At 32.6% G+C, this 16,144-nt stretch overlaps 2 protein-coding genes across 5 annotated transcripts in view; one reads left to right on the forward strand and one right to left on the reverse strand.

The window, feature by feature from the left end:
• Window positions 1–8,296: 8,296 nt before the first annotated feature.
• LOC107495007 (uncharacterized) lies at window positions 8,297–11,415 on the forward strand. 4 transcript variants are annotated; one of them, XM_016116038.3, is made up of 3 exons: window positions 8,297–8,544; window positions 8,629–8,760; window positions 11,106–11,415. In XM_016116038.3, exons 1-3 carry the CDS (start codon window positions 8,500–8,502, stop codon window positions 11,286–11,288), a joined length of 360 nt encoding a protein of 119 aa, XP_015971524.1. In that variant the 5' UTR covers window positions 8,297–8,499; the 3' UTR covers window positions 11,289–11,415. The 4 variants fall into 4 exon arrangements, with proteins under 4 accessions (XP_015971524.1, XP_015971523.1, XP_015971525.1 ...); XM_016116037.3 differs by having other exon boundaries at window positions 8,298–8,544; window positions 8,626–8,760; XM_016116039.3 differs by having other exon boundaries at window positions 8,311–8,544; window positions 11,109–11,415.
• The window catches only part of LOC107495006 (GDSL esterase/lipase At1g28600), a 5,193-nt gene continuing 448 nt past the window's right edge, over window positions 11,400–16,144 (reverse strand). The window contains exons 2-5 of the mRNA XM_016116036.3: window positions 13,987–14,217; window positions 13,432–13,580; window positions 12,131–12,404; window positions 11,400–11,840 (exon numbers count right to left, since the gene is read on the reverse strand). Of these exons, the coding sequence (XP_015971522.1) occupies window positions 11,605–11,840; window positions 12,131–12,404; window positions 13,432–13,580; window positions 13,987–14,217 (890 nt within the window). The 3' untranslated portion in view covers window positions 11,400–11,604. The remainder of the gene's footprint in view (window positions 11,841–12,130; window positions 12,405–13,431; window positions 13,581–13,986; window positions 14,218–16,144) is intronic.

A 16,144-nucleotide genomic window follows, 5' to 3' on the forward strand; every position in this document is an offset into this window, starting at 1 on the left:
TCTAAAACAGCAGCAACACCCATAATGCCATGAATTTCATACCAATACTTTTCAGATTTCTTCTTCATGTTAGATGCCATATTAGCAATTAACGGATTAGTAGAAATTTCCCATTCATCCAATGACACTTTTATTTTACAAACCAAAGTAAAATAAAGATTAGGAGTCGGAAATTTAGACCCAGAAAACAGTTGAGTAACATCATAAAATAATTTCAATCTGTCACATATTTCCTTTGCAAGTTCCCATTCCTCATTACTTGGCACAGTTTTATATTGGGGTTCCTTCTGACTTAACCTAGGAAAGACAGCTTTATACAACAAAGCAATTTCTAACATCAAATAAGTTGAGTTCCATCTAGTTGGGCAATCAAGAACTAATTTCCTAGTAAATGAGATCGCTGTTTTAGCACACCAACTAACAAAAGTTTCGGTCCTTTTCTGTGTTGCAGTCCAATACAATACAATACACTACTACGAATCTTTTCTATACTTTTCTTAACAATACTTAAGCCATCCTTCACAATCAAATTCAATATATGAGCACAGCAACGCATATGTAACAATTTACCCCCAACATCAAGAATGAAGAATCCAAACGCCCCAACAGTCCATCTATCATAGCATCATTAGTAGAACAGTTATCCAATATAACAGTGGACAATTTTCTATCAATGTTCCATTCTAACAATATTTTCATCAACATTTCAGTGAGAACTTCACTTGTATGGGGACAAGGAACATAACAAAAGCTGAAAAGATTAGCAAACATGCATGCATTTTTAGATTAACCTAGCTCAACATATGAAAACAACACAATGTATAAAAGTTTATAAAATATTTAAAGTACCTCAATAGGCACATATGCAACTTCCACGAAGTATCAATATAGTGAGCTGTGACAACCATGTATCCTTTTTCTTGGTTGAAAGTGCACATATCACTAGTTATTGCAACTCTACTATCATTTTCATCTAGTTGAAGGGTTAACTTCCGCTTCTCATCCCCACACATCTTCAAGATGTCTTTTCTGATAGTGTTTCGACTAGGCATTTTAAAAGTTGGTTGCATTGAAGCAAAAGCTCGCCTCAATCCATGGTGGTCCACACAACTCATAGGATACTCATGCAAAATAATCATTTCAGCAACACATTTTCTTGTAAATGAAGGATCAAACACAAAACCATCTTCATTCACTTTTTGATTTGTGATTGTTTTGACAATGATTCAACAATTGATGATTGCCTAGAGTTTGCCACCTTTATTCTCTTGCAATATCGATCCACATGGTTCCGCAATGACTTGGTACCATTCCTCGAATTTGCACTAAGCACAGTCTTGCAAAACTTGCATTTCGCCTTCCATTCTCCTTCAACTTTCAAACGATCAAAATACTCCCAGTAAGCACTCTTAACATGAGTCTTATTGTCACCTTCATTAGGAGTTGATCCTTCTGAAGTTGAGACATTATCCGTTACTTGTGGAGTTTCTGAAGTTGGATTAGCATTACTTTGAACTTCAACTTCATTATCATTTGGAGCAACAATGTTGCTTTGTGTGTCTTCTCTAGCTAGCGATGAAGTAATTTGAAAACACCTATATCAATAAAATTAAAATACACGAGAGTATAAAATTAACATAAATCATATCAAAAATGCATAATTACAAAATTAGAATAAACCAAATCAGAATGCACAATTAAAGGGTCATTATTAGAAATGTTGATACTTACTCCAAGAATGCAGTACCAGTCAATGAAAGGTGGCTTATTAGTTTTGTTAATTGTTAGGGACAAGTCTATGAACATATACAACAAAACATGTGGAAATTGAGCAAATCTCCAATACCAGTTGGCTTTTGTAATCTGATTCTTGTCCCATTTGAGAATAATAATAATAATCTTCTTTTATTTTTACTTTATTTAATCTGTTGAGTTTTGAAAATTGTCAAAATTTAAATTGAAATTAAGTTTGTTTTGGTTGCAACTAATAAAGAAAGCCCTGCAGCTAAAATATTGCGAGCAAGTGAGAAACTAATATATAAAAGTTCAAGCATTTTTATAGTATTTCAAGATGTATTTCAATATTAACATTCACTTCAGGTGGACCATAAATCCATAATCATATAAAAGTTCATGATATTAACATTTCACAGAAACACTGAAATCTCCTCCTTTTTCTCCCCTTGTTTTTTACGGTTATAGTAGCAATGTAGCATTGCTTTCCAAAAATTGAAATTCAACAACTAAAGACTTATCTGACGAAATCAGCTACAGAATCCAACGATACAATATCATAAATCAAGTAATTTTCACTTGAGTGAACAATTCTATTACGAAGCAGGAAAGTATAATTTTTTATCTGAAATCTGAGTACCAACCTAACAACCTTCCGTATGAAGCCTCGGTTCGGAAAACGAGGAGGAGGGCCAGGGCGGGTGTGGTGAGCTGGTAAGGCAGAGAAGAAGCCCTGAGAACCGGGAAATACTCCAAGAGCAAGAAGTGTGCGGAGACGGCGGAGTTGTAGGCGGTGATAGCGGCGGCGAAGGTTGTGAATGCAAGGACTGGAGGGAGCAAAGACAGGACGACACGGGAGGAGAGGGTCGACCGGAGGTGGCGGAGGGAGGAGCGGTGCTGAGACGAATTAGACGATTCAACGAGTTGCGACTTGCGAAGATGGTAGAGACGACTAGACGAGCTGAGCGGAGGAGGAGCGATAGGCACAGGCGGCTTAAACGAGTCGCGGAACTGGAGCAGATTCGACAGCAAGCACTGGGTTGAACTGAACCGTTTGTATTATTAATTTTAATAATATATTTATTTTTTAAATAATTTATGAATGATAAAAAATATGTTTACTTTATTAGAGTACAAATTTTAATATTATATTTATATGTTCACGATTTTAAATATACTTTTAAGTATTTTGAATAGATTTATTTTATTATATTATATTTTACATATGAATATATATTTCATCATGTAATTAAATAAATATATATTTTTTTAATGTAAAAAATTTAATAACTGAACTAACTATTAATGATGTTGATGTTGGTAAGGAGTGATTCATGAGTCATGGCCAAAAAAAGGGATTGAGTGAGAGGACAAGAGATAGAAATGAAGTGGGCGCTGGCTATACTGGGAAGAACGAAAAAGTTACGAGCCATGAGAATTCAATGACCCGTTAAGGAATGATGCACTGTAGAAAGAGATTGCGTGAGAACGTGCTTCAATTAACGGGGTAGAATTTTAATATTTTAAAAAATTATACAATTACCCATCTAAAATAATAAATTACAAAATAACCCAACTATAGTTAAGATAATGATCAATTAAAATGTGACACATCATGAAGAGTAACTTACATGTTATTTCAGAAGGGGTTGAGTAGAATTCACCCCAAAACATACCCAAAAAAAAAATCCAAACCTCTTGCGAAAGGAACATAAAAAACCTAATAAAAAAGTATTTGAATTCATGAATATAATGAAGAGGAAGAAGAGTAACATCCTCAAAATTCTCTTTTAAGAGAAGGATAATTCACAGATACAACTCCTAAATTAATGAAATTTGAATTCCCTTCGTTGTTTGAGGAAGTCATTCATGATGAACAATTGAGGAGGATTAAAACACCGTGACGAGGATGATGAACGATGACAATATCTGTGCAAAAAGATGGTAAGGGAAAAGCGCATAATGCTGCAATTTTGATGATAAATAGAGAACACAAGGTTGAAGATGATTTGACAATCAGTAGCGTTAATTCTGTTGTAGAATCAACGTGTTTAACATTGTGATGAAGACAACGACGTGCTGAAGTAGACGTGTAAAATGACGGCACAACATGCTGGAAAGGAGAGGGCACAACACCATGGCAAGGAAAGGAGCACAACACCCTTTTTGCAATCAAGAGAGAGTGAGACGGAATAGGAATGGCGCGATTTTTGTTTTTTTTTTTACACAATTAGAATTAAACCAGTTTTATTCATTTAAAATTAAATTTAAAAAAATAGCTAATTTAAATTTATTACATAGTTGGTAGGATGAAAAGGTGGTTGCCTATATTTTTTTTTATTACAAATTACTTACAATACCCATTTTATAGCAGATTTTTTTAAATAAATAAAATAAATATTTTATTTACTAATATAAGTAATTTGTAGCATTTTTATGAATTTACATTTTATTATTTATCCTATTTACAGTGTAAACAAAATAACAATGTGTATATCTCGTTTACACTGTACACGAAATAAGATATGATATATTTAATGTGGTTATCTCGTTTACAGTGTAAACGAGATATGCACATTGTTATTTCGTTTATACTATAAACGAAATAAACGATAAGTTATGACATTTACATTATAAACGAGATACAGTACGACAAAATTTTAGCAGCTATAAAAGGATCTGCAACTATTTGTATTCTTCACAAACATTTCACTTCTTCTTCTCCTCCGTTTTTCTTTCAAAAATTAAGAGAAAATGTCTAGTAGATATGTCATTGTAAGTGTGTATCCTAATTGTCATATGAGAAATAGTGACACTGGAGTAAAATTTGAGTGTGATAATCTCATTTTATTGTATTCGGAGAGTAAGTTCTTTGTCCGAGCTAAATAGTCTAATATTGAGAAGCATTGGTACTAGAGGCTAGAGGGAGTAAAGAGATTGGAAGAGTTGGATATAGGTTGTTAGTACTGATGGGAAATAAAGTATTTCAATTTCGTCTGTTTTGACTCTATGGCAATGAGCATGTGCGCCTCATGTTTGACCTCCATGGGAGAATCATGACGGAACAAGTGATGGAGCTTTTCGCGGAGGTTGGTGATGCTGGTGGCGGTAGATCTGGCCACTCAAATTTTGTGCAGGATGACCCACCTCTTGCACCACCATCGATACACTATGCTAGTCCAGTGGAAGACATGGATGTGGACAGTGAAGAGTCCGATGAGGAGTATGTAACCGATAGCAATGATAGTGGTTCTTCTGAAGATGATGAGGAGGAGGAGGAGTTTGTACTAGAGACTCCAGTCGACGCATCAGTTCATTATCTTCTTCCTGCGCCGTGCACCCAATTTTGGCCTTATCAATTGTACCAGTCACTATCATATATAGATCTGGACATGATGCACGAAAAACTCTATTTTCCAATATGAGTGGAGACAATTGCAACATATTCGGTAGTGTAGAGTTCAAAGTTGGCCATAGATTCAAAAACAGAGAGGCAGTAATGCAAGGTATGAAGAATTACAACATTCGCAGAAGTGGTGAGTACCGAGTTATGGAGTCGGATTGATTAAAATACCATGTGCATTGCCGTCAATTTGCAGCAGGATGTCCTTGGAGTATCCATGTTGTCCTCCGACAGAATCTCGGATATTGGCGAGTAGAGTTTAATTGTGTGTTATATTCTTATTTATCATGATTATTTTGGTTATAAATGCCTACCATGTATATTTTATTTCGTTAGGGAGGTGCATAAATTTGAAGGTGCGCATACCTATTTAGCCCACCATGTCTTAGAACCATCAATAAGAACCATCAATAGTTGGATAGCAACCTTATCTGCAGTGTCATCTTGCTTCTGATATAGTCCAGTCCATCAGTTAGTATCCCTATTTTACAATGTGCAGTTAGGCAAAGCTATCACTTCAAACTCTCATACAGAAAGGTCTGGATGATGAAATAAAAGGCAATTGTGTAGATATACAGTGATTGGGAGGAGTTATACAATAAGGTGCCAAGGCTGCTTCAAGCATTACAAAGTTGTTGCCTCGGAACAATATGTGATTTTAGGGTCGTACCGTACTATAATGGACACTTGGTGGTTCGCAACTGCAGCCAATTTGATAAGGTATTCTGGGCTTTTTCTACCTGTGTGGAGGTTTTCAAGCATTGCAAGCTCTTTGTCTCCGTTGATGGCACACATCTGTATAGCAAATATGGTGGTGTGTTACTTATCAGATTGGCACAAGACAATAACAGTAATATCCTTCCTGTGGCATTTGCAATTGTTGAGTCTGAGGCTACAGGTCCTAGTCGTTCTTCCTTACAAACTTGAGACGACATGTGACACCGCAAGAAGGCCTGTTGATTATATCTGATAGATCCCAGGCAATCAAGGCTGCACTGAGAGCCAACGATAGTGGTTGGAACCCTCCTAGAGCGTTTCATGCTTATTGTGTCAGGCACATGTCCGCGAATTTCATGTCTTGTTTCGAATCTACCGATGACAAGCGATATCTCATAAATGTTGCTTATAGTCCAAGTAAGATGGGGTACGAGTAGTACATGAATGCATTGAGAGGTTTGTTGCTTGAGATGACAGACTGGGCTGGTAGATTCAAAAAGAAAATATGGTTACAACACTGTGACGGCGGTCGCCGATTGGGCACATGACAACGAACCTCTCTGAGTGCATAAATGCAGTACTTAAAGGTATGCATTATTTACTGATTTTAGCAATCGTGTAATGTACTTACGAAATGTTGCAACAGTTGTTCGTCAAAAAGGGCAAAGAGGCACAAACACAGTTGGCCGCGGAAGATCAATTTTCTCAGTGGCGGGTAGCCGCCGTTGAGAAGATCAGGGAGGGGATCTCGAAGATGCGTGTTACGCACTATGGCAGGAGGGCTTCAGTATTTGTGGCGAAAGAGTTAAATCCTTTCGAGGGTTGGTCTCAAGGTTCATTCTGTATTTGGTTGAGTGCAGGCACATGTGATTGTGATCTCTTCCAATCACTCCATTTCTCATGTCACCATGCACTTGTCGCCTGTACTGCTGCAAGTGTCGAGTGGGGGACATATATTCATCCGATAAAGCAAGAGGTTATGTTCAAGGTGTATGAGGTGAAACTCCCACCGATACCAGACAAGAAGTTGTGGCTGGAGTGGTACGGGACACTGTTGCATCCTAATCCATCCATACGCAGGGGAGCAACTGGGCGATCAATTTTCACAAGGTTTCGTATTGAGATGGATAAAGGAAAGTGTCAAGAAAAACGATATGAGTTATGCAGGCAAACCGAACATACTCAGAGAGGCATTCCCCAACAAGTAGGAGATTTTTATTTTTCAAATTTAAATCAATCCAATTCGATTTATAATTTAATCTAAAATTTTTTATGTACTCTTTTTTAGTACTAATTGATCAAACATATCTATTTTAATTTCTTCTACCAATTCTTTTGAGTACTAATTGCATGCTAAAAATTTAAATTATTGATATTATTTTAATCGTAATTTTTTTATAATGATACATATATCTCGTTTATACTAAAAACGAGATATATATGTTTTTTTTTTCAAACTACAAATATCTCATTTATAAACGAAATATGTATAAAGTAAAATTTGACTTATCTTATTTACAGTATAAATTAGATACATTTGTTATTATTATTTTGAGTAATTATCCAAATCAGTCCCTACAAATTTTAAAAGTGGACATTTTAGCCTCCAAGAAAAATTAATACACAGATCAATCAGTCCTCAGTTCATTTTTCGACAGAGTAATTACCCAGATCAGTCCCCAAAGATTTTAAAAACAGAAATTTTAGTCCCCCAAAAAAATTAATGTACAAATCAATCCCCAACGTTTCTCTCTATTAGACATGACAGTCCTCCGTCTAAAAATAAAATAAAATAAAATAATTATTATTATTAATTGCACAATAATATTGTGCTATATTTTTTGTATTTTTTAGACAAAAATAATAATAAATTTATTCACTAGATTCTTTTATATGATACCAAATTTTAGGAAAAAGACTAAATCAGCAAAGGAACAAATTCATGGGATGCAGGCTCATGGAATCCTGACATCTAAAATATTAGGGTATATGACTGGCTAGGCGGGTGGTTATTCCTTTATGGGGTTCAGCAAGAAGGACACATATAACTATGTTGACCAGAGTAAGCGTCCCAAGATAGTGGACGGAAATTCTAATGCCGCAATTGTATACCTAGAGGGAAAGGCAGTTGCAGACCCAATGAGCATATCGAGATACAATTTAACTAAGGATAACATGTTGGCAAACATGTTTTGGGCCGACGGAGGTAGCAGGACTGATTATCAATTTTTTGGGGATGTTCTTGCATTTGACAGCATCATTCGCCTTCTTCTCTTTTTCTGCAAACTTTAAAAATTAATTTATATATTAATTTTTTTAAACTAAAAAATTTACTTTTAAATTTACTTTTAAATTTACTTTAAGAATTGATCTGTATATTACTCTCTATTTTATTTGTGTTCGGAAAAATTGAAACCACGGTCTTACACTCTCAACGTCCCACCATAATTAAAAATAAATAAATAAAAAGAAGAAAGAAAGAGAGAACGAAAAATCAGATTTTTCTGGCCCTGGGCTATCCATTTTGCTTCTTCTAGCTCGAACATCGGCACCTCGAATTCAGGACTTCACATAAACCTGAAAAGAAGAACAAAACCGAATAGAAAAGTAAGAAAGAAAAATAGCCCTTTTTTGGAGTCCAGAGAATGGCAATGGCGTCATGGAACAGTAGCCTTGGTTCGTATCAAAAGGTAACATAATCTGATTTGTAATTTTTCCCCATGGATATAACTTTTGAGACTTGCCAATTTACCATATTCTCCTCTTTTCAGCAGACGATGGCGTTTGAGATTTCGTGCAGGAAGAGAGACAGAGACAGAGACAGAGAACGGGGTAGCATCCATCCGTACAAAGTGGTTGAGATTACTCCGCCGCCCAAATGTCTTGGCGTTCGTTGCCTTCCTCCTGTAAGTGCCCACCCCATCCAAAGCCTCAGTTTATTATTAATTTATATATAATATCTTTACCGCAAATCACTGTTTGCAAGAATAGGTGAATTATCTGGTGTCTTTTTATTGTGAAGTCTAAATTGTCTAACTTGCTTTTAAAAATAAATAATAAAATGTTTAAAGTAAAAATAAAATTTTTAAAATTTTTAAATATTATTTATTTGCCTTTTTTAATAAGTTGGACACAATATAATAGGCACAATAGGATTCACCCACAGAGTAACACCCTTATAGAAAAATAATTGTTGACACAATTTGTGTAGCATCTTTGATGAATGTTTGGTGTGCCCGGCAACCCTACATCAGATTTTTTTTTACTAGGTTGCTGTGTTGGGTTTGGTAGTAGATAAGAGACAAATTGTTTCTGGCACTGTGCAGTTTTCACCGGAATTTGTACTATTTTCTTGGAGCTTAATGCTCAAACTTTCAATGATAAAGGTTTTTGACAAGCATACTTTATGGGGATAGGATTAGAAGCCCAGTATCTATATGGTGCAAAGCTCTTGAAGTCAAGTTGAGAAATTTGAAAGTTTGGTTTTATAGATAAATCTTTTGGTTTCTTTGCTTTTGTATAGGCGAACCCTTATCCCCCTATCCTACTTCTCGTAATGAAATTCTTCTTTTTCTCAAAAAGAAGAAAAGTTGGTCCAATAGAAAGAAAATTGAAAACCTGGTGATCACTGCCAAGTAGAAACTATTGTGGCTGAATTCCGTTTCTGTATTCATAGTTCTTGCAGAAGAATCATGTGCTTTTCAAAACTATTTCTGAAGCCGTGTAGACAGTTATGTGCTGTCATGATTAAAATCTACCTTACGAGACTTTGCTCAGAGAGTTGTGCTGTTGGAAATTGGAATCACTTCTAATAATTCCCATTCTAAGCGGTTAAGGTAAGAGTTGGGATAGTTGCTACTCGAAGTTTAACTGTCAATTATACTCCCACCTTTTTATAAAAGGTCTAGCAACAAGTTCATCAAAGACACTACTAGCATGATTTTTATCAAGTTAGGCTTGGATGATAGTGATTAGTAAGAGCCAAAATTAACACCGGATGCGGTGATGACGAGTAATGGAGTGAATTCAAGCATCATGAATGCCCCTTTGACAATGTTAGAAAAGTGCACACCATGGTCACATGGTTTAGGGAGGATGCTAGGATGAAGAGTCCGTCCTTGGTTGAGGGGCACAAGGTGTGATGTGCCATGGTAGATACTAGAGCAAGTGTCGATGATATTTATTGGGCAGCCATTAGGATGCTTGGCATCCAGTGCTCATGAACTAGATATGTGATAAGTGAGTCCAATAAAGAATTTGTAAGATATCCCTAGGGTAGCTTATGGAGGAGCATCCAATTCGCACATCCTACTGCGATGGCCATGGATACCTTGAATGGATGTATTGCATGCCTTCTTGAATAAGAGCTAGATGTGGAACGAACATATAAAGGCAAAGTGTGCACCTTTTAAAGCTCATGATCTTTGATGAGTCTTAAACTAGAAATGGCACGTGCTTCACAAATGCTGCGAGAAGTGAATGAATTGAGAATTTCTCATTGAAAATGGTGGCCTAATGCATGAAGCTGGCACCATTGTTCCTAGAGCCTCGAGAAAAATAAACTTTGATTGCTTTTCTAATTTTAGGACAGTTTTGCCATTTGTCTGCAATTAATGGAGATCGGAGATGTCTAAACTCTAAATAAACTGATGAATGAATTTTTGTACTATTTAAGCTTTTTTTTGAGTCAGAGTTTGATCTTGAAGACTGATGGGTATAGATTAGTCATAGTTTGATCTTGGAGATGCAACATTTATCAATATTTTCTTTTCATGAGTTCCCTATTTTTCGTTGGTTAATTTATTTCAGTGACTGGATTTTATCATCTGTTTCTTTTTTCTCGTTGGTTAATTTCTGATCGTGCGAGATTTAAATGTTGACAATTCAATATATGAAAGATGTAAACTAATTTGTTACTCATCAATGATTGAGTTAGTTTCCAAAACTATCCAACAAACTATCCATTTGGTACTTTTGTCGAACTAACCAAATCCTTGATATTTATCGAATTAATTTACATCTTTTGTGGTTAAAAATTAAAATGATTCACAAGGTTTTTTCTTTTTCGTTTTTTTTTTTCATGAAAACAGATATGACAATCAGATTTGGATATATTAGTTTACTCCCAATTAGGACCTATTAAAATTGTTAATCTACTATGAATGGTTGAAAACTTCCTCGAGAAATGGCACATGCAATTTAAAATGGTGCATAACATAATGTTTTCCAACTTCTTTGTTACCCCAAAAAGCAGAACCTGCAGTGTGGGGAGAGTGTGACAATTGAAGGACAAGGTTATACAATTTCAGCAGTAACACATCGCTATCAGCTTCGGAAGGGAAAATACGAACCAAGCGAGAAAAGGCTTGATGTTTTGTCCACTGGAAGATACTTAGTAAATCTTTATTTGGAAAATTTGTTAGAACAATCTTGATTAGTGCATATTTTCAAGTTCTATTTTATTAGTTTCAATATGTAATTCCTTGCCTGTGTGTCATAATCAATATTAACAAACAAATTTGTCTCTGTTTAAGTATGATAATCATCATTATTAAACTAAATTTTATTATTTCTTGTAACGAACCTTTTCTTAATGTGAGCATATCCCTAATACACGTTTATCTTAATACATATGTGGAAGGGTTTTAACAAACTATATTTATCTTTATGATTTTAGACTGACTGAAACAGTAAAATAAATACAACGAAATCTATTTGATTAATTTCTTTGGATGATAACATAGATCATATTATATTTCTGAATTATGTACACATGAAAGATCAAGTTTAGGATTAGTAAATGGTCCATTGAATAAACCTTGGGCAATCAATTTATATGCTGCCTCAGTAAGATGCCATCCATCCCAAGGAATGTATTGAGATGGATCAACACAAGCTATGACTCCTGGGCTGCCACAATGCAAATCAGTAGGATTGTTTACATCTGTCAGCGGACAACATGCACTTGAAATTGGTTCTGTAATACCTGAAATTTCATCATCAAGAAATAAATTACATACCCTAAAAATAAAAAAATTATTGTTTTTATTTTTTTTTCTTACAAAATTCTAAAAAAAAACTGTAACTGAAAACAAAAAATAAAAACATAAATCAAATACACTTTAATTAATATCATTTAAATAAGTGATAACTAGTCAGTATCATAATATCATTCTTATTTTTTTAGTTATCATTCTACACATTATTTTCTTGAATTTTTTTATATATAAATAAAAAAATAAAATAACATTATCAAAAATAGAGAGTAGTTCATACCAAATTGTGTTGGAGAACGATATAATCTGAGGGCAGAATTGTAATAATCTGCATAGATGATAGTTGTAGTGGGATGAAGCAGTCGAAGTCGATTAAGTTCAGCATAAAGCATGTCGTTATAGTATTGAGCAAACTTGTTTAACGACTTTAGACAACCAGCTTCATCATATTCACTCTTATTTGAAGTTTGGAACATTGTCAAATACTTGAAGTTGCACCCAATAGGAAAGTTTCCTGGTACCACGAGAGTTTGTGCTCCCACCTCGATCAATTTCTGAAAATGAATTATTTGAAGGCTTAAACATTGTTCGCATGGATAATTATTTGAAGGCTTAAATTACTGTATGTATTACTATTTATCATTTTATTTCTAGTATTCTAGTACAGTATGAAATTGTAAAAATATATAATAAATCATACAATCCTCTCTTCTTTATTTATTTCAAATTCATGAAAAAAATAGTTAAATATTTAAGACATTCTTTCATTCATTTTTTGATAAAGAGTCTATTTAAGAAACCAACTCTTTTTTTTTTTAATTCTTGAGCAAACAGGAAAGAGAAGAATAAGAGAGAAACACAACATTGACAAAATTTTAGTTTAAAGAGTTTAGATTCCAAACTTTTTTTTCTTATAAATAATGGTAATGATATAATTTTATATTGTTTGAATTAGATCAAATAAATTCAATTCTTAAAACATTTTTGTTTTGTTTTGTTAATTTGATATTTTCTAAAATATTGTAAAAGCATTATAATATATATATATATTCTTTTATACCTATAAATTATAATGCTTTTTATTTAAGCATTTTTTAAGGATTGACCTGTATCATTGAAAGCAACTTAAATATATTAAAACTATGATGGTATATAGACACAAAAAGTCAAGCACAATATAAAAATACAAAATTATTTTATATTTAATTTTTTAATCAAATTTCATATATAATATAATTAAATTAGATTTACATTTAAAAATAGAAATAAAAATATAAAAAATAAAATTGGCAGTTACTTTATAGAAAATGTTATTATTCTACTATAAAATATTAATTATTTTAGTAGTTGATTATTTTATTATAAAAAAATATATAAATATATACATAGTAACTATTTATTGAGTTTTTTTTTATATTTTGTTATTCAAATTCTTATTTAATTCTATGTTATATTTCTGACTTATAACTTTACAACATATCTCTCATATTTCAAAGGGTCCCCCTGACGCCTGACCCGCTAGTAACTGAAAATCAAATGAGCCATTCAAATGTATTTGTATTAAAAAAAAAAAAGTCTTACATTGATAGCTGAAGAGATTTCATTAATCACAAGGGGCACATATTTTCTGATTTCTTTTATACTCTTATGTTCTTTGAGAGGATGGTTGAAATCGTTTCCACCAATCTCTCCCACAAGAAACAAAGAGCTCCCAAGAATTTCTTTCAACCCTGTAAGTCAAATCAAAGTTTTATGACTCATCATAAACTGTTGTTATTGGTTCAATTCACTCTAGCAATAAAGCTTCTTATTTTGTCTCATGCTTAATTCTCAATTTAAATTTTATGCACAATAATAGAAAGCAACACGCAAAGTGGATAATAACAATTGTTATTTGTAGGTCTCAAAAAGGAAAAAAAAATAATTGAAATACTAATACCATTGATAAAATACTAAGCTAATACTAGTAATAGATTTTTTTTTTACTTTTTTGTTTCCTTTATATGTATGATTATTGATTTTCATCAACCTGTTACCTGTTCATAACACTAATAAAATATTAAAAAATTTAAAATATATATTATAAATAAATATAGAGTTAAATCCAACTAAGTTGAAGGAAAGAAAGTAGTTTACCTGAAGAAGAGTTAGAGAGAGAAGGGAGCAAGTTCATGAACCAATCTAACTGTACACTTAGGGTATAGTTGTTTGAAGCAAATATACCCTTGTCTATAAAGAAGCTAGAATCCAAGGCAGTGGCACCCCCAACAGCAAAATTCACTCCCTCCATTGTTGGATTCCAATCTTTTATTTTACCGCTCTTGATTCCCAGGTATGGTTTCACCAGCGGAATCCCCATTTGCTCAGCTACCAACAATGAATGAAAGAGGAACATATATTGGTAAGAGGAATCAACACACAATCCGTAGAGTACAAAAATGTTAAGAGTTATTATTACCCTACGAAAAATTGTTAAGAGTTATTATTTTTCGAAAATGTTTAGTAAAAAAAAAAAATCAGTCAAAAACAGCCATAATTTACTTTATTTATTAATTGAATACTAAATAAAATTAATTTTAGCTGTTTTTTTTTGTCTTCTTAGTATTATCCTTATTTTTAAGGTAAAAGAATAAAAAATTTATTAGTTTGATTCAACTGTAAAAGGAGACAAAAAAAATATTGGTCACTTAAGAAAATTATAAAATTAGTAAAATAATTTTTAATTTATTATATGTAGTTGAATTTAATAAAATAATTTTTAAGTATATAAGGATAACGATAATATAATATACCAAAATTTACAAAATTTAAAATATTTTTGTAAAAAGGTTAATAGTTAAATCAATTTAAAAAAATAAATTATTCGTCAAATTCGTCTTTACATAATTTTTTAATTAAATTAATTATTAGAAGATTTAAAAATAATGGCGTATGTTCTTCGGTGAATTTAGTTAACAATTTTCATTAATGATAGCCATGTAAAATATTAATGACACCGTGAAAAAAACTCAGGTACAGTCTATTTTATGTGAAGTTGATATCTGAGAACCATTAAATAATTTGACTGATTTAACTAAATTTTTATCTAAAGGTTACTAGATATCAACTTCAGTCGATATCACTTGAATCTTTACGTAAGTACATATCACCACCCTAAAACGATGCCATGTGGGTTCATAAGGGTTGCATAGACACAAAATGATGACGTTTTTTGTGATTGTCGTTTCCACTTCAAATCTCCTCCACTTATTTCCAGATACCAATATATTCTGAGCCAAAATCAAAGAAAACGAAAGCTGAAAATTTGAAAACATTTAAAGCATTTCTATTTGAAGTTGGAAAATGATCAATCCTCTGTCCCCTTCTGAAACTATGACGTTCGGTAATGGTTATTGGTGGTTTTGTGACAATTCTTCTCTTATGAATTAGAACGATGTCGTTTTAGGGGGTGGTCTATTATTTAACGTTTTATGTAGCCAACTGTTAACGAAAATTGTTACCATATTAATAGAATGACAAACGCGATTAATCTTTTAGAGATTAATTTAATTAAAAAAATTATCTGTCAAAAATAATTCTTGGTGCAAAGTTTTAGTGTGTGTTTGGATTACAGTTTGTAAACGGAGATTTGTATAAAATTGATTTTGTAAAATTGATTTTGATCAAAAGTGAGTTAGTATTAACGTAGTTTATGTTTGGTAATTTTTATTCAAAATGGATTATAGTAAACTAAATATTGTTTGGATTATATTATTCAAAATCACTTTTAGATGAAAAATTACAAAAAATGACATGAATTTAAATAATTATTTGATGTTATTATACATAAACATAAGAGAGCATTAGAAAAAAATATTATAAAAAAACAATAAACATATGAATATGAAGGACATAATTGGTACACAGAACATAAAGTTTAATCCAACGTGAAAAGATCAACGGAAAAGCTAGAATTTTTAGCTTTTAGTAAACCATGGTTGAAGACAGAAATCACTTCTACATTTATAGGATAAAAATATTGCCAAACATAAAGATAAAACATTCAAGAAACTCAAACAAACTTTTTTCTTCTTCAACGCAAATCCAAACACACCCTTAAAGTACATCCCTGGTCCTTGGCATGAAAAAGCTTTTAGTATGCTAAAAACTGAAAAAAGTTGCTTCTAATAATAAAAGATCATGCATGATATGGCATATATTAAAATATAAAATATATAAAAATTGGATAGTAATATTTTTAATATGTAAATAGTATTTAGATAAATAAATTATGATTTAAAAAATACCAAAAAAA

This window comes from Arachis duranensis, chromosome 6 (genome assembly GCF_000817695.3).
Source record: "Arachis duranensis cultivar V14167 chromosome 6, aradu.V14167.gnm2.J7QH, whole genome shotgun sequence".
Taxonomy (NCBI): domain Eukaryota; kingdom Viridiplantae; phylum Streptophyta; class Magnoliopsida; order Fabales; family Fabaceae; genus Arachis; species Arachis duranensis.